General features: G+C 40.5%; 1 protein-coding gene across 3 annotated transcripts in view; it reads left to right on the top strand.

The window, feature by feature from the left end:
* The window catches only part of ARHGAP20 (Rho GTPase activating protein 20), a 165383-nt gene that overhangs the window by 140366 nt on the left and 6409 nt on the right, over nucleotides 1-18608 (top strand). For all 3 annotated transcript variants that reach the window (XM_072611160.1, XM_072611161.1, XM_072611162.1), the window contains 3 exons: nucleotides 3656-3834; nucleotides 7500-7661; nucleotides 17911-18020. In XM_072611160.1, coding sequence (XP_072467261.1) covers nucleotides 3656-3834; nucleotides 7500-7661; nucleotides 17911-18020 — 451 coding nt within the window. The remainder of the gene's footprint in view (nucleotides 1-3655; nucleotides 3835-7499; nucleotides 7662-17910; nucleotides 18021-18608) is intronic.

Genomic DNA, 18608 nt, shown 5'->3' on the forward strand with positions numbered 1-18608 from the left:
GAACTTTTTTTATATTCCTGTTGATAGCTTTAATCTCTTCATCTGGAAACTGCCTGTTCATGTCCTTTGACTATTTATCAATTGGGGAATGATTTATAGTCTTACAAATTTGATTCATTTCTCTATATTTTAGAAATGAGGCCTTTATCAGAAAGACTGGCTGAAAAAGATTGTTTCCCCAGCTTTCTTCTTCCCTTCTAATCTTGATTTTATTCGTTTTGTTTGTGCAAAAACTTTTCAATTTAATGTAATCAAAGTCATCCATTTTGTATTTTGTAATGTTTTCTATCTTGTTTGGTAAGAGATATTTTGAATATTACTCTGTACATGCATGTATTTCAAAAAACAGCAACAAAGTATTTCACTCTTCATATAACACAAAAGTACTTTTTGATAATCATATGATATCACAGTGAAGGTTCACAACCTCCCAAGACCAGTAGCATAAAGGACACAATTTTAATATTTTCCCCCCTTTTAGTCAGTCAATCAGTAAGCACTTACTAAATGCCTACTGTGTGTCAGGAACAATGTTAGACCCTGGGGATACAAAAATAAAATAATATCTGTCCTCTAGTAGCTTGTATCGTATCCATCTAGCTTGTATGTGTCCATCTAGCTTGTATGTGTCCATCTAGGTCTAGCCTGCAGCCCCGGTTTGGAGGTCATAATTCTTAAGCCTTCCCTAAAATGAACAGTCTACATAATAATCACTCACATTTCCATAGCACTCACACTTTGCCCATGAAAACTGTCAGTTAGGAAGTACAATTCAATTCAGTTCAATCCAATGAATATTAAGTTCCTGTTGTGTATAAGGCACTGCTATTAATACCCCCAGTCTGCACATGAGAAAACTGAAGTTTGGAGAGAAACAGTAATTATAATTAGTCAGCAAATAGTGGTGTGGTTAGTTGTTCAGCCTGCAAATAGCGATCAGGATTAGAACCCAACTCATCTTGACTCTTCCTCTTCATTCCTGTGCTCTTAAGAACTCTCGGAATTGTACTTTTAAATTCTCCTTCCTGATTCAGGTACAGATGAACACAGTGTAAAGTCTTGCCCGGATTTGTTATAGGAAAGGCTAGTTTGCATTCCATGAAATTGGTTTGTTTTATGTTGATATCATCCTCATTTTTAATGGCAATAGTATTTTTCCCCCAATAAACCCATGACATTCAGAAAGTTCAAGTTATGCATTAAAAGCACTACAAGAGAGTAAACTTTAATGTAAAATTTTTCCACCCAATCCCAGAGGGAACATGAGCACTCACAACTGAATGATGCATGTAACAAAAGGCACAAGTAAAACTGAAAGCATTTATGTTGAAGTACAGGATACAATTTCCATATTGTCCTCTGTCTACACCCTTGGACCAACTGGATTTATAAGTTCAGAACAGATCAATGGGACATTCCTCCTCAAAGGTGTGGAGGGGGTAAATAATTGAATAAATCTGGGTAGCATTAGAAATGGTAGAACTGGAAAGGATGTCTTGAGCAGCTCAGCATTTCCTTTAAACATTTCTGTGTGTGTGTGTGTGTGTGTGTGTGTGTGTGTTTGTGTGTATGTGACATGTATTTACAACTTTGCACAGATTGGCATGGTAAAATGGGCCAGAATTCCCTCCAGCATTTAAGAATGTATTTGGTTTCCTTCTCTGCCTTTTACAGTTTGGGGGGTGAAGAGGGGATGAATCTTGGGCCAGAGAGAAAGAGCTTCAGTTAAGCAGAGTATTTGGCATTTCCCTCATGACCACATACCTCCTGAAAGCTATTAAATGGAATTCAGAATAATTCAGCCTGGGGAGATATAGGCTGCCTTAGGCTTTATAAGCTGGACATTCCCAGTGGAAGAACTTGGCTGTGTTGGGATTAGATTTTGTATGAACAAAACCTGAGTCTATAGAAAGATGATGCTCTTTCTCTGTTATTGACGAGGGCAAAATAGCTATCTTATGGGTGTTTTGTTTTTTGTTTTTTTGATAAAATTGTAAACAGATTCACACACTCCTGATCCTTCCCACTTCATTTCCATCATCCATTGGGTGTTGTTGGGGAGTTTTGTTTGTTTGTTTTGTTTTAGTATGCAGTAGAAACAAGTACACTCAGAACAGTGTCTTCCTTCATATTTGGATTAATATTCTCTTGAAATGTTGACCAGGAGGCAAATTTCCATAACTTGGGATTCTAAGGGCCTTCAAGGTCATTTCATCAAAACACTAACCAAAGTATATTCTGTGCACAAAATGCTTGATAAATGGTCACCCAGCCTTCAAATGAGTGCCTCCAAACTTGGGGGCTCTGGATCCCAGTCTAGCCCTCTGCTCATTCTGCACGTGTACACTTGGTTATTTTGAGCCCAAATACAGGACTTGATATGATGCCAAAATTTCCTCTTATTTGATTTGGCCCACATTTCACTGGATTCTAACTCTTTCTTCCAGCAGTCGTAGCTCTACCTTCCCACCTAGCAGTATCTACAAATTTGACGCTTTCATCTAAACCATGAATAGAAAGTTGCACTTGAGATAAGCAGTGTCTTAAAGTTAAAAATCCTGGTCCTTCTTGGTAGTCTGTGTGAACTTCAGCAAATCAAGTGAATATTGAATCTCAGTTTCTATCTGTAAAATGGGGATGATGATAAAGTATCTATTTTGCAAGACTGTGATGAAAGTACTTTGGAAACCCAAAGAAGTAGATCAGTGTGAATGGCAGCATTACAGTGTAATGGATAGATCCCTGAACCCTGCCTCAGATGCCTACTAGCTATGTAATTGTGGCAAAGTCCCTTAAACTCTCAGTTTTCCCATATGTACTAGACTTCATGACCTCTAAGATAGGTTCTTTCCAACTCCAGCTTCATTGAAAGTTGGTCTGAAATAACTCTCACTGTTTATTGTTTTACCCTAAGTTGTAATAAAATCACAGGTAAGTATGCAATATGTTTTTTAAAATCTCCTATTTAAAGGGAAAAGCAAGTCTTGCACTGATATTTGGTAGGGAGAAGAATCACAAAATTTCTAACCCACAACATGCTTGTGCCCTTTCTGATTCTGTTTGTTACATTGAGGGGCAGATTAGAAAGAAGATTTGTTCTGGACGTGTCATTGAAAAATAATTTTAAAACCTTTTTCCCTCTTTCTGTTACTTCACTGTGCTGTTGCTTTCCTATAAATCACTGAGCAAGCTTTTTGACACTTTTCTCTATCCATTTTCATCTGTAATGTGAGGAAACAGATGTGTATTGGACTGGAAAGCCTTCTTTGTAAGTTATTTCATTCATGCAAATAAGCTTTCTTCCCTTCTTCTTCACTCTCTCCCATCTTGGTAAATTCAGTGCCAAGACTCTTAGACATCCCAGAACACACATTACAGTTGACAAAAGACCCCAAAATGGGTGTGAAGAGATCCTGAAGTTCTGTTAGCATAAATTATAAGAAGGCCTATTTTAAATCTTTTCCTGAATTTGTAACCTTGGTTGCAGGGGTGTCCTAGAGATTCTGTTGCTGAATACAAAGTAATATACCTGGTCACATTATAACATGTTTGTTTTTTTTTCTGCTCAAGCCATAGAACCAAACCAAAGCCTGGCAATGGCAATAGAGCCTAAGTGAAATGAATGTAACCTACTAAGCATCTTGTTGTTCCTCAGATCCCAGTCAGAAGATGTTCAAAAGAAGGAGATCTATCATAAATTGGGCCTTTTGGAGAGGTTCCAGTACTCACCTAGACAACATGCCAGTGTCTCCAACATCCCCGATGCCCGGGCAACTCTTTGGGGTTTCATTGTCAGAAATCTGTGAGAATGACAACCTGCCCAAACCTGTTTTGGTGAGTCTCCCTCCATTCTGTACCACACCATACCACACAAGTGTTTGGGGAAAGAAGAGCATGATAACCTATGCAGTTGCTTTTGAAATTGGTGTTCAGTGTTTGATGAGTAGGGAGAGCATTCCAGGAAGGGGAAAGAAAGGAAATGAGTCAAAGCAGAGGTAGAACAATGCTTAAACTCTCATCCTCACCTTATCTTTCCCCTCTGTGCAAGAAAGGGGCAAAACATCCAGAACACAAAGCAAGGGATGCTTCCTAGTTCCTCTGGTTTGAAGATGGGCAGAGAATGGGTGAACCAGATCCCAGGATGACTTTTATATGGCCAGTTAAAGAGAGATGGCCACAAAGAAAGGAGTCAGAGAGATTCTTGCGTGAGCATGGACTTAATGAACTTAGACACTAGCTATTTGACTCAGATGAAGTCTTTGAACCTCTCAGGACCTCCGTTTCCCCAAATGTAAAGTGAGGAGATTGGACTTCATGACCTTATATCCATTCCAGCTCCAAATCTATGACCCTATAATTGAACCAAACAGAACAAGTCAACTAGCCTGATCTTAAAACTCTAGTGGTTTGTGGTGCAAAGAACTAGGGATCTGGGAAGCAGTCACCAAACAACTTTAAGCTAGGTGGCATAGTGGATAGAGCATTGGACCTGGAGTCAGGAAGACCAGAGTTCAGACCAAGATGAGATATTTGTAAAGTGAATTGTAAGCTTTAAAGACTATATAAATAGCTATTGTACAGTGGGGTAAAATCTAGAACTACCAAAGTGATTTTTCAGGGTCATATTTTATGGTTTGCTTCACTCCCACTGTCCAGGAAAGACAGCAACGCAAGTGCCATATCAGATGCTTCTGACTAAATACCAGCACCCTGGCTATGTCACCTGCTTTGCTGTTATTATTCCTGCCCTAAGCAAAAAGTTGGACTCAGTGACCTTTAAGGCCCCTTTTGTGATTACATACTATCTCTCTAGCTTGGAGTCTCAGAACACTCTAGGTCTCTCCTCTGCATTTACTGTCCTATAACTTGTGCTATTATAGGTGAATTTGTCATGGAAAGGGGTGGGATTCTATGGTAAAGGTCTTTAGGGGCAGGGACTGTCTTCTAAATGACTCTTAGTAAATTTGTGTGTTTGTCGAGTTTCTACACAAATGTCTCTCAGACCTGCTTGTCTACCCTGGAGCTAACTTCCTGGTTCAATACTTTGTTCACAAAGCTATTTGAACTAGAATGTCTGCTGTGTCCTCCCATTACCCATGTCCCAGATATGGATCCTCACTTTTTATGGCAATAAAAAAGGTGGGGACACAATGTTGCCCTTGGTCCTTCAAGTCAGCCTTGGAGGTTGGTCATGGTGGTGGTAGTTGTCATCATCTCTTCAGAAGCCTTCTCTTTGGTAAATTCTTTCCAGCAACTTTGTCTGGCCATTGCCCTGAGTAGCCTGTCACCATTCTGACCCCCTCTTTGAAACCCAGGGTTTTTTTAAAGCAGAACAAGTCAGAGATCTTCAAATTCAATTACTAAGCCCTGGGGATAGAATGATAAAAAACTTGGGTTCAGGTCCTGTCTTGGGCTCAAGTTTGCTAGGTGACTCTGAGCAAGTCCCCAAATAGCTCAGTATTCTCAGCATCATTTTTAAGATTATGAATTGAATCTTCCTTCCTCCCTTCTTTCTTTCCTTCTTTTTGTTTGAGTCTTCTTGCACAAAATGACTAATATAAAAATGTTTTCCATGATTACATATGTATAACCCGTTTCAGAATGCCTACCATCTTGGGGAGGGAGAGATAGAATTTGGAGCAGGAAATTTTAAAAAAAATGTTGTTATTTTTACATGTAGTTGGGAGAAAATAAAATATTATTTTTAAAAAGACTCTTAAGTTGCAGAGAAGGTGTTCTCCTACTTCTAAGAGCACCTTCTCCATAACTTATAGTTGTCCCTGTCCTCACCAGAGAATTTCCTATATCAATGAAATCACAGGTTCAGATCTTATCTCTGCCCCTCAGAAGGTGGGGGCCCCCACCTGAGTAGCGGTGCTAGAAAATCAACATTTATTAAATACTGTTAGCTAACATTTCCCAAGCCCCCACTTATGTCCTCTACACTATACTAGACACTACAGAAAGATAGAAAGAAATATCACCTACATATATGAAACAAATTAAAGATTTTTTATATCGCAATATGCAGTAATTTCCAGTTGGGTACACTGGTGATGCTGAATTTGTAGGTGCTGAGGGGATGTAAAACTGATTGTGATGTAATTAAATCAGTAAACTGTAATTGAATCAGGTTTCCTGCAGTAGGGGCAGATTTGAACCTGTTTTTCAAGGTAAGGCAAGTCAACAAGCATTTATTAAGTGTTGGCTATGTGCCAGGCAGTGTGCTGAGCACTAGGTATACTTGTACAAGCACAAAGATAGATGCTGCCCTCAAAGACCTTACATTCTAACAAGAGAAGACACATAAAAAAGAAGCTGAAAAGTGTGCGTGTGTGTGTGCACACGTGTGTGCATGTGTGTGTATGCGTGTGTGTGTGTGTGTGCGTGTGTTGGGGAGGATGCTTTCTGGGAGCAAAGGCAAAAGGAATGAAACATTTGAGAAAAGGAGATGGAGAGATACGCAAGTTTTTAGAATCAGGACCTTCAAGTTAGAGAGAACCTCAGAGCCTCTTTCAACCTCTCTGTGAAGTATGTAGTTGCTCAGCAAAGACTGAAGCCATGTCGTAGAATAATGAAGAATGATAGGACTTGGTCAGTATGACCATAGATCATCTGCAGGATTGCAGACTGAGAGCTGGAAGGGATCTTAGAGACCATCTAAGAGTCCAACCCCTTCATTTTATGGCAAACATAAAGGCACAGGGAGTTTGAAATGATTTATCCAGAATCACACTTACTGTTGTTCAGTCATTTAGTCATGTCTGACTGTTCATGGCCCCATGAATTATAGCATGCCCTTCTGTCCTCCACTATCACTCAAAGTCTGTCCAAGTTCATGTTCATTGTTTCCATGATACTATCTATCCATCTCATCCTCTTCTCCTTTTGCCTTCAGTCTTTCCCAGCCTCAGAGTCTTTTCCAGTGATTCCTGTCTTATCATGTTGTGGCCAGAGTATTTAAGCTTCAGTATTTGACCTTCCAGTGAATACCCTGAATTCTTTTGAGTATTGACAGATTTGATCTCTTTGCCATCCAAGGGACTCTCAAAAGTCTTCTCCAGCACCAAGATCACATGTCTAGTAACTAATTTGAGGCAATATTCCAACCAAAGGCTTTCTGACTAGAAGTTGTGTTCTTACCACTACATCATTGCTGCCTCTTGGTATTTAAAAGCCTGACAGAGGAATATGGATGAGCTACCACAGGCATCCATGAGAATTGTAGCTTCCGGAGGACAGCTGTGATAAGGATGGTGTTTACGGCATATTGCCATAATAACTGTGTAACAGAAAACCAGGGAAGGGAGGCAGGGGAGAGAACTTTAGACCATCCAAGAGAATTGAGCTGATATGTTAATGACGTGTTTTCTTGAACCTCAACTTCCCAGGGCTGTTAGTAGGCAGGGCCTAGTCTTTGAGTGCCAGAACATACAAAACATACTCACTTGCCAGAGTGTGTGAAAGACTGTCTTGTTTTCTTTTTTCCCTCCCAACAGGACATGCTTTTCTTTCTAAATCAAAGAGGGCCTCTCACGAAAGGCATTTTCAGGCTATCTGCGAATATCAAATCCTGCAGAGAGCTGAAGGAGAAACTTAATTCCGGAGTTGAGGTGGATTTAGATGGTGAATCCATTTTTGTGACAGCATGCGTCTTAAAGGTAGGAAAAGGAAAAGGCTTCCACCCTGCTCCAGGGTTTCTAGCAAGCACAAGCACCTTGTAGTTGGCTTCCTTCATTTTGAAGGTTCTAGCCCATTTGCAAGAAACATTGTTGGACTCATAGTCTCTGGGAAAATAAACAAATAAAAGCTTCTCCCAAATATAATTGAAGCTGGCACCCACAGACTTTCAAAGTCTCCACTTTGAGATGCCATGAGCCACTGCAGGCAGCATCCCTAACATATTCTAACACCTCTCTCCTCACCACCTACTTTTCCAAGAGCCTCCCCTCTCCCTCTCCTCACAGAATCCCCAGGCATCTCAAATAAATTTTTAAACAAATTCAAAATGAGTTCACCAAAATAAACCTGTCCTTATTCAAAGCCTCACAACTTCCCAATAAGGACAAAATATAAAATTCCACACTTTTTGCATTTCTTTGAAATTAAAAAAAAAATCAGTTTTAATTCTGAAATAATAAAATTGCTCAGAGACAGCATGCTATTGCTAAAATAGTTACTTGTGTCATTCTTCCTCTCATTTTTTTCCTTCACTTTTGAAAAATGTGAAGATGAGATGGGAATTAATTGAGTCACAAGGAGGGCCTCTTCCATTTCCTATCCTAATTACAGACCCATAGAACAGAACAGGAAGAGACCTTCAATACGACCTAGTCTAGCCCCTCCCACTTTACAGAAGAAGAAATCAAGACCCAGAAAAGGTTTTCTCTTGCCCAAAGTTATCAATCTTTGAGATTTCCCTTCCTTTCTCATTCATCACAGTCCCTCTTACACAAACAAGGTCACATGGTAATTGGTGGTAAAATTAATTGGTCTATTTTTCTAAAATGTCTTCCTTCAGAAATTCTTCACAACCTTAGAATGCAGCAGTTAGAGTCAATGGCTGCTTTACATGGTGTTTTGAGGGAAAGAAGGCCCAGGTAGACCCTGAACCACCAATCAAGGGTTTACTTTTCACAGAACTAGAGATGGCTCGGAATGCCAGCGGCTTGTTACTCCTGTTCCAGGAAGTATAAGTGAAAAGCAGAAACGAGGAAAGAGTGGAATTATACTCGGTCAGTCCATAAGCATGTATTAGCACCTACTCTGTACTGAGCTTTGTGCTAAGTAATGGAGAAAAAGCAAAATGCAGTTCCTATTCTCAAGAAGCTTACAGTCTAATGTAAACAACTATGTGCAAGCAAGATGACTGGAGGGAATCAACAAAAGGAGAAGGCGTTCATTTAAGGGAGATCAGGGAAGGTTTGAGGGGAGCTTTGACTAGTTCTTCTCATGAGTTTATGTGCAAGATATTATTTCTTAACAAATGGACTATGATAAATACGCATGTTTTATCTGTTCCCTATAAAACTATCGTGGATGATGCAAAAAAAAAAAATGCAATCTGAGTCCTGGTCTATATATGAGCTTCCTGGTATCCCCTGCAGATTACAATATATTCACATGTGCAATTCATGGCATCTTGCCAGTGTTTTGGAGGTATTTAATCAATTTTGAGGTTCTGTATAGACCTATCCCACCTAAAATCATTCATTTGTTGCACAAAACTGAGAAAGTAGTGTTGCAAGAGGGCAGTTACATTCATTTCAGCAGCATTAGAAAAAGTGTGATTAGTCCCCGATGAGCCAAAATTTGAACTTTACAAAGAACTGAGAATGTAATAGGGCTGGGCCAGACTCCTCTTGAGGTGTGGAAATCTGATGCACCAGGGTATCAGAGAAACCCCTGAAGCTGGCTCTTCTAGCCAGCCAACTGAGAAAAATGAAGTAGACACAGCAGACTTGGAAGAGAAAAAGCCAAAATTTTAGCAATTTTTTGGTTTAATGCTTTCCTTCTCATGAATCCTCTGTCCCTTTTTTTGGAGGTAGAATGAGAAATGATTACTTTTGGGTATAACTAACCTCCCCAGAGGAAAAGAGCAGAGGAAAAGTGCTGAGATATGATGGTGGTGGTGGTGGTGGTGATGATGATGATGATAGCTAACATTTTCTATAGCTCTTTAAGGTTTGCAAAATGCATTACAAATATTCTCTCATTTAAATTTCATAGCAACCCTGAGAGGTATATGCTAGTATTATCCTCATTTTGAGAGTTAATTTTTTAGACAAAAACTATCCATTGATCTCAGCATCTCATGATGTCTTTTTGATCCTCTTTGAGCACATGAGGCTAATTTAAGAGAGCTAGAACCTGGGGATTCAAGAGCAAGTCATGATCCCCTTAAAGAGTCTGAAGGGCAACAAATGGGACAATGAACCTACAGGTTTTATTTTAAAGATCTTAAGGTTTTGTTTTTTTTCTTTTTTCCCTGGTTGTTTTTTTTACATCCCAGAAGCATCATGGTAGATTAGTTCATTTGATGTCTCAGCTCTAAATAAAGCTACCACTACTTATCAGAGAACAGGCTTATGAGTGAACTATTTGCATAAAAAAAGTGTTTAATCAAGACTCAGACTCTATAGAGTTGGGCACGCTGGAGCTGAGTTGGACCAGGTTTTTCTTTGAGAATAATGACTACAGCAGGAAACCCTGACCTCAAGGCAGGACCAATGGATAATATATTATTAATGTGTTATGTTATTATATATTATATTAGTATTATATGTTACATAATCTGTCAGTATTATTGATATTACATTATTAATGGATAATAATGTGAAATGATGAAGGCCACTGAAACTTTGTGGAAGATATTCCTTGCTCCTCAGTACGGTCTGAAAGTTCAACCCATACATTTTTGTGTGGTAACAAACAACAGTATTGTAAGACCCGATGGAATTGCTCTTTAGAAACCATCTGAGAGTGCACAGGGTCTCCTAGCATCCTTCTAGGGAAGCAAGTCTGCATTCAGCTGATGAAAGTCAAGAAAGGTTGAAGTGCATATAAGAGTTTGGGGTCTCATAAAAATAGAGAAAATAGACTTTGGTCACTGAAAAAGAAAAATAAAGCCTTACATACACATATATCCACAATTCCACTGTTCCTTCTCCCAGGGTTGTGAGGATCTGAGGAAATGATGTATCTAGAAGACTCTTTGTAACCATAAAATGCTATATAAGCATTATTAGCTCAACATTTTTGTAAAGCACTGTGACTCTCAGTTCTATTGGGTAGTACTTTAGGGCAGCTAGGAGGTGAATTGGATAGAATGCTGGTCCTGGAATCAGGAATGCCAAACTTCCTGAATTCAAATCTGGCCTCAGACCCTTGCTGGCTGTGTGATCCTGGGTAAGTCACTTAACCCTGTTTGCCTCAGTGTCCTCATCTGTAAAAATAAGCTGGAGATGGAAATGGTAAACCACACCAGTGTCTCCACCAAGAAAACCTCTGATGGGGTAACAGAGAGTTGAACACAACAGAAACAACTCAACAACAACTTCAAAGCATCTCTCTCAAAGCATCTGATTTACCAATGTAAACAAGGACAAGAACAGTTAAGTCTCAGTGCAAGCTGTGGAGTGTGTTGGCTAGCTGGCATTTCAGCTGTTGAGGACTGACTTTATGGGCTGTTACAGCCCTGTGGAAGTAATTGAGCTATAAGAATGCCTGTTTCAGGTAGCTCCAGGCCTCTCCCCCTGTTCTCCATAGGCTTCGTTTATGTGGCCTTGTTGGCCCCTTGCCATGACTCTCTCCCTGGGATATTCTTTAACATATCAGTAGTGAGGAGAACACTTCATGCCACTGAAGTGAGAGAGGCTTGTTAACATATCAACTTGGATTTTATATGCTGTAGGAAAATCAGAGTTCAGTGCTGCATGAATAAGGGGCCTGGGATGTACACTGTGTAAAAGGCAAAAGTTGTCCCCTTGATTTTGAGCAGTATCCAATTTGGGGGGTTTCACATAGGTTATCAGAGGCAGCCTGTTCTTAGGCACCCTGAAACAGCACCAAAAATGGGGTTTCTCAAGCTAAACCTGCCTATTCTATTTTCTCCCTTGCTGTGGAAGACATAGGATAGGAGCAGTGCATTGTTTCAGGCCCACCATTCCCATAGCACATCAAGGGCATTGCCTAGTGGGTGAAGGCAAGGGCCTGACAAACTCAGTAAATGTTCGTCCCATTGGGGAAAACCAGGAGTAGAAATGAAGTCAGTTGATTGACTTGGCTTCACTGGGCTCTGTGCAGTGTCACCATACTTCACAAAACAGAAAAAATCAACAGGCTAGCTAGACAATAAGAAGATGGTGGTAATGTAATAAATAATCAGGGAAAGACTCACAAGAGATTTTTGTTCTGATTCTAGCAAAGACAAATAATCATGTTTTCATCCCTCCCAGTCAACTAATTAAATGCCTAATTAAAATGCCTGGGCCAATACCTTAGAAAAATCATTTTGTACTCATTCTGTGTGGAGCTTAATTCCTCTAAACCACCAGCAAATATTGGAGAAGAAAGTGCATTTGATTAGGTTTCAGAAATATGGCTTTTGCTGTGTTAGATCAGTCAACCAGCCAAGCACCTACTATGTTCCCTGGTATTATACCAGGTGCTGAGGGTATAAATAGAAGGAATAAAATCATCCTTACTCACAGTGAGTTTACATTCTATTGGAAGAGACAACAAGTACAAATAAAAATAGATATAAACATCAAGTGAATAGTTACAAATATGTATATAGAAGCTAGCTCGCAAAGTGGATAGAGTGCTGCTCTTGGAGTTAGAAAGACTCCTCTTTGTGAGTTCAAATCTGGCCTCAGACACTTACTAGCTATGTGACCCTGGGTAAGTCACTTAACCCTGTTTGCCTCGTCTGTAAAGTGAGCTAGAGAAGGAAATTTTTTGCCTGGAATCTCTGCCAAGAAAACCCAAAGTGGGGTCACAAAGAGTCAGACAGGACTGAAGAATTAAAGGGCAGAAAGGGACCAGGTTATGAAGGGCTTTGAAGGGGCAGAAGATTTTATATTTGCTCCTAGAAATTATAGCCATCCAATGAAGTTTATTGAAGGGGAAGGGGGTCTGTGTAACATACCAGACCCATACTTTAGGAAAACTTCTTTGGTAGCTTGAAGGTAGACTAGAGTAGGAAAACATTTGAATCAGGGAGATGAACCAGAAGGCTATTTTAATAGGCCAGGTGTAAGGTGAGGAGGGTCTGAGCCAGGATAGTCGCAGTGCTAGAGACATAGAGAAGAGACATAACAGGACTAGGCATCATACTGGATAGTACTGGGGTAAAGATGAGAGCAAAGAGTTGAGGATGACACCTAGATCACAAACCTGGGTGACTGGGAGGTATAATGGTGTCCTCTGCAGTAAAAGGAAAACTAAGAAGAGAGGAAGATTGGGGGACTGGGCGAGGAATTCAGCTTTGGACATGTTGAGTTAAAGCCTGGTCCAGGCTTATGATTTCTTTGTCTTGGGAGTATCCCAGTGAGAAACTTTCTCCACTGATGCGGATAAAGAGAGTGACACAGATAGCAAGCACTAGATGGGCAACCTAAATCCAGGTCTGCCTAACCCTCTACTGATCTATGCCATACTGCCTCCCTCCTCATTTTGAAGATGTGGAACTGGGGCTCCAAGAGGGTTAAGTAATCCCAGTTCCTGACTACAAGCTTATTCCTGTAATTGTTACCACCTATCCTGAAACTCAGTCCAACAGAGGGGGAATTTGTAATATTTGGACTGGAGTTGGGTTCAGATCCTGACTCTTCCCCTTGCTCCTTGGACAAGTCCCTTGACCCTCACTAAGCCTCAGTTTTCTCATCCATAAAATGAGGTGGTTGGTTAGATCATGTCTAAGGATCCTTCCCACTCCAAAAGTACATGTGGTGATGAAGAAATTGGCTATTAAAAGAGAAAAAAAAAATCATTTTCGCATTTTGAATGCCTGCATTTGAATCCTGGTTGTGCCACATAGTAATTCCTTTACACAAAAGTGTAAGGTGTTTAAGCCTTAGTTTCCTCATCCGTAAAATATGAGTAAACATTTGAATTCTCTTCCTCATTTGAACTCATTAGAGTTATTACCCATTCCTTAGTGTTCACTCTTTTAAAGCAACAAAGGACCATGGAGGTAAGTGGCCTCCACTGACAAAATGTAAGCTCCTTGAGGGGAGGAGCTATTCATATTTTGTCTTTTTACTCCCCAGTGCCCAACACAATGCCAACATACAGTAGGCACTAAATAAATGCTTTGAGTATTATATTACTGTTGTAATTGTTAACACCCCTATTATGAGCAACATGACATAATAGCCAGAGAGCCAACTTCAAAGTTAGGAAGCCCTGGGTTCTGATGGTACGATGCTGAGAAAGTCACTTAAACTCAAAGTGACCCAAACAATTTACTAAGATGAGGAGTTGCAGAATTGGTAGCCAATGTGCTTTACTAGAGGAAGTTTGTACATTCAGAGTGTTCCCTACAGCAATGAAATCATGGTTCTAGTATTTTTAAAATTCCTACTATTGTGAAAGCAAGCAGACATCTTCCAGCTATTCTGAAGAGCTCCTGAAGTATTCCCATATTAATTGCATGGCCTTTAGTTAAAAAGAAGTTTAAGACATCAAACTGTTTTTGAAAGAGTTGTCCAAGACCCCATGGCTTTGATTCACTAAACCTTTTGGCCAAAGTTCACATCCACCAACCTCCTCCCTCCCACCATGGGCTCTCATGTGAACTTGAAAGTTTTGCTGGTGACCTGAGCTTTGCTTTGGGAGAGGAGGAAGCACTCAGCTGAGCTACAGCTCAGGGATTATAATTCAGGGCCTGCCCACTAGGAAGCCCTGGCTGTGATTTCAGGTCCTCTGCTCAGCTGTGATGGTCGCTGAATTTCATAACTTGTTATTCCAGCTGTGGCAGAGTTCATTGAGATGTTACAAGTCATTATCTTTGAAGTCTAAGTTTTAGGTTTAATGGTGCTTCTCTTCAAGACACATCATAGTACATTTTCCACTGTGATTCAAAGGGGGTGTCATTCCCTTTCTTCAGAGTGAAAGTTGTTTGGTTTTTTTTGCCTCTTTTCTAAAGCTGACTTTCAAAGTAGCTAAAGCTCATTGGAGATCCTGAAAATCTGGTAGATTTAACAGAGGAAGGGGTGTCAGTTCTACAGTAAAAGAACCAATCTTGGGTTCTTCCAGAAGGTGGACTAGAGCAAGAAAAATCGGAACTTCCTATTGGCCATGAATGTCTCTCATCAAAGGTTAGGTGGGCCATGGGGTGAAATGAAAGGTTTTGTAGGGAGCTTTTGATTTTTACCCATACATCTAAGGGTCTGGGTTTGCCATTGCCTTCCTGTGTCCCTGTTTCCAAAAATAATCATCTTGTTAGACTACAAACCAGTCTGTTACTGTTGTGGGTCATGTCATAATTTACGTACCCTCTCTCTGCTTCCACCAATGAGTCTGATTTGCTTACAGTTCTGACTTTAACATAGTTAGCAGAAGTGCTGGCTTAACCTTGTCACTACGGTACCTAACAAGGGATTTTCCTGTGCATATAAAGATAAAATGCTCATACATTTAGAGCTGGAAGAAACCTTAGAGGTTATCTACTCTGGCCCCCTCATTTTACAGCTGAGGATGCTGAGGACAAGAGAGATTGTGACCAGCCCAAGGTCATAGTTAGGAAGTAGCACAAGCAGAACTTGAACCCAGGTCCTCAAACTCCCAAGTGCTTTCCACTTTCTCATGCTGCCTCCACTTTTTAGAGCTTGTGAGATTCACAGTAAGACATGTACTTCAGGTTGCCGTTCCCTTATGGTTAACTTATCTGCAGTGGATTAACCCCCACCCACCCACAGAGAGACTCTTTTGCCTTGGCCCCACCTTCTAATCAGTACACATTTTCAGGGTGGTTAACCATCCTTGAGTATGGTCTCTGGCCATGGAATACAGTGTGTGAATTCAGTCCTTTTTGACAAACATTTATTAAGTGTCTAGTGCATGCAAGGCCCAATGCTTGCCTCTGAACCTATAAAGTCAAAAATAATCATGTCTGTCCTCAAGAAACACTGGATCTGCTGAGCATTGGGGAGGGGAGAAAAATGACATTTACACAGAGAAGTAAATAAAAACTACATGCAAAATAAATTCAGATTAACTTCAGAAGGGTAGGCTTCACAGATACTCTGTCGACAATATGGATCTGTCTAGGTCTCAGGCTGTCAGATTCATCAAGACAGTATGAGAAAAAGAACTGATATACAGAGAGTACTTGAAGGTGGAGAAAGTATTTCACCTGTAATATCTTCTTTGATTCATGACCAACTTGAGCTCATAGGCCTCAACCCAGAAAGCAGTAGGTTAGTAAGGAAGGGGCGAAAAACCATCCTAAAAATTAGTGTTTGATGATGGACTTATTCCCAGAGACCCTAATAAGGGGCCTTTGGGAATGGTGGTGTCATAATCTTATGCTCCAACCCACCATCACATTTCCCAAGGGTCTTCTAATGTCTCAACATCCATGTGGACATAGGGGCCAGGAAACCAGCAAGCCAGCTTTATGAATGGTGAATAAACCAGTTAGTACATATGGGACACTGAAAGCAATCTACATGGTGGGAGGAAAAAAGAATCCTGGGGAAAAGAGGTCCAAATTCCAATCAGAAAGAGTGTGTGAGTCACAGCTCTATTCAGCCAGATTTCACCACAGGACAAAACCCAAACATTCAAGGGCTGTTATTTACAGAAGTGATTTCAACACCAAGGAGTGAAAGCACTACAAAAGAAAATAAGATATTGTGGACAGATGATGCTGACTTCCACTCTCTGTTCCCGTGGTACCCCTGCCCTGACAACCAGGAATGGAGGTCTTTTCTGGAGGCCCAGAAAGAGACTGGAGGGAATACCAAGAATATCTTTTGGGTACTGTAAGCTCGTGATATCAAACTCAAATTGAAACAAAGCCCACTAAACCATACTTAAGGATCCTTGCCAGCTGCATTCTGACTTAGGAAACTACATATTATCTATAATGTATTTTTATTTTGTTGAATATTTCCCAATTACATTATAGTATGATATGGGGAGGGAGCTCTTGGGAGCATTGTGGGCACCTTCGCGAGCTGCATGTTTTACACCTCTGCTGTAAACCATCCATTCTTCCTGCTAAGCCATGGATTCAGTAAAGAGCCCCAGGGAGTTTTCTTCAGGTCATCATTAGTAGGCTACTCAGTCACCCTCAGATGGAAGCAAAGACACGTGTACACAATACTCTGTGACACCCTTGACAGTGGTCGTCTGGTTTATAGCCTAACAAAAGCAGTGCCATAGGCACTCCTCAGGCTAGCACTGGCGAGTCCGAGGGTCATAAATTAACAGGTCTGAGTGCTTTTCCTCACCACCTTTCCTTTATGAAGGGTTGTAAATTTTCCAGGCCACCCTTTAGTAAGCCAACACTTCCATTGTTCTCGTTTGTGCCCAGGTGCCCTGAATGGATCTGTCCATTCCAAATTTAAATTTTTTTAAGTTTAGCATTTAAATTTCCCTCCATTTTCTCTGATTTCAGCAGATGGGTCCTGTTCAGGCTTCAGACGTTGTGAGATACAAAATTGTAGCAATCCAGAGGGCACATAGTAGGAAATCTGTGGCAAGATGTGGTGGTGGTGGGTGGGTGTATGTGTTTAACGCTTCCTCCTTCCAAGCCAATTTTCTGTTTTAAAGAGAATAAAACTAATTCTCTAATCTGTTCACTCCGGAGAAGTGCTTCTTCAAACCCAGGATCAGTCTTCATATTATGTTTTTATTTAATACCTTTCTCTCCAAGACCTGTCCCAAGGATTTTGTCCTGTGGTGCTCACAGTATCAGATTGAAGTGGTTTAATCACCAGTGTTTAATAACGAAAGAATAATGGAGGGGGGAGGGGAAGGTGTAGTGTATGTATTGCTTCTGTTGGGGAAAATAAGGCAGTAGTGTAAATAAATAGACTTACGACCAGGCAGTCCTGATAGGTAAGTCTTCTAAGATACAATCAGCTGCTTTTTTAGTAGTATTTCCTGCAAAGCTGTGATCCTTCCTCTCCTCCAGTTGATAATTTAAGTCCTGATTATACCCATTTTTCATCTAGGAAAAACAGTACATCCTCCTATATTTGCTCATATCAGTCATGACCAAAACCCCAAATCTAAATGCCAACTCTCAAGTTTAGGTGACTGAGGGGGAGAGGGAAATAGGAGAAGTTTGTGCACTGAGCTCTCCGCAAAGTACTTTCTCTACAGATTTTATTATGTTTATATACTCTGTCATAACATGATGCCTAAAAATTTGTTTTCTGTTTTTCTCTTGTAAAGGATTTTCTTCGAAACATTCCAGGAAGTATTTTTTCATCTGATCTCTTTGACGAATGGGTCTGCATCATGGATCAAGGGAATGATGAAGAGAAAATAAAGAGAGTTAAGAGGTACTTGGTACATGCCTCCAAAATGCACATAGACAAGGGAGACTCTGGGAGTGGGAAAGGATTATAGTTTATGGGCTTGTCTGCTAAAAGAGCAGACGTCTTCTCTTCAAACCCTTGGGAAGCCATTTAAAAATAGATTGAGAGATGCCACTGTCATTGTTGCTAATACAGGATACAGGACCATGGCAAAGCCTCTGCGTATTTGAATCTGCAATAGACATAACGTGTGACTAAAATCCATAAGGCTATCAATAAAATGTAGAAGTCCCATCTTCCTGGGCTTTCTGATATCAATAAAGCATACATCTAGACAATCAGATGGGACTGACCTCATCAGCTGACAGGCTTTGTCTTTGCTGGCCCCAAAGGAAAAGAAAGTGTGAATTTTAGGATTATTAACCTCCAAAAGTTCTCCATTAAGGGGAAAATCCTGGCAAGACTGGCCTGCTCATGTCAGCCGCTGTGGTGGTGTGCTGGAAGAGGTCTTCCTGAAAGCATGTTGCTTTTCAGTGGTGTGAAACATTTACAGGGATCACTGGTATGCCTGCATTAGGTTTTGTGCTCTTTAGATACATCCTCTCAGCATAA

The sequence above is a fragment of the Notamacropus eugenii genome, chromosome 5, assembly GCF_028372415.1.
Source record: "Notamacropus eugenii isolate mMacEug1 chromosome 5, mMacEug1.pri_v2, whole genome shotgun sequence".
In the NCBI taxonomy this organism is placed as follows: domain Eukaryota; kingdom Metazoa; phylum Chordata; class Mammalia; order Diprotodontia; family Macropodidae; genus Notamacropus; species Notamacropus eugenii.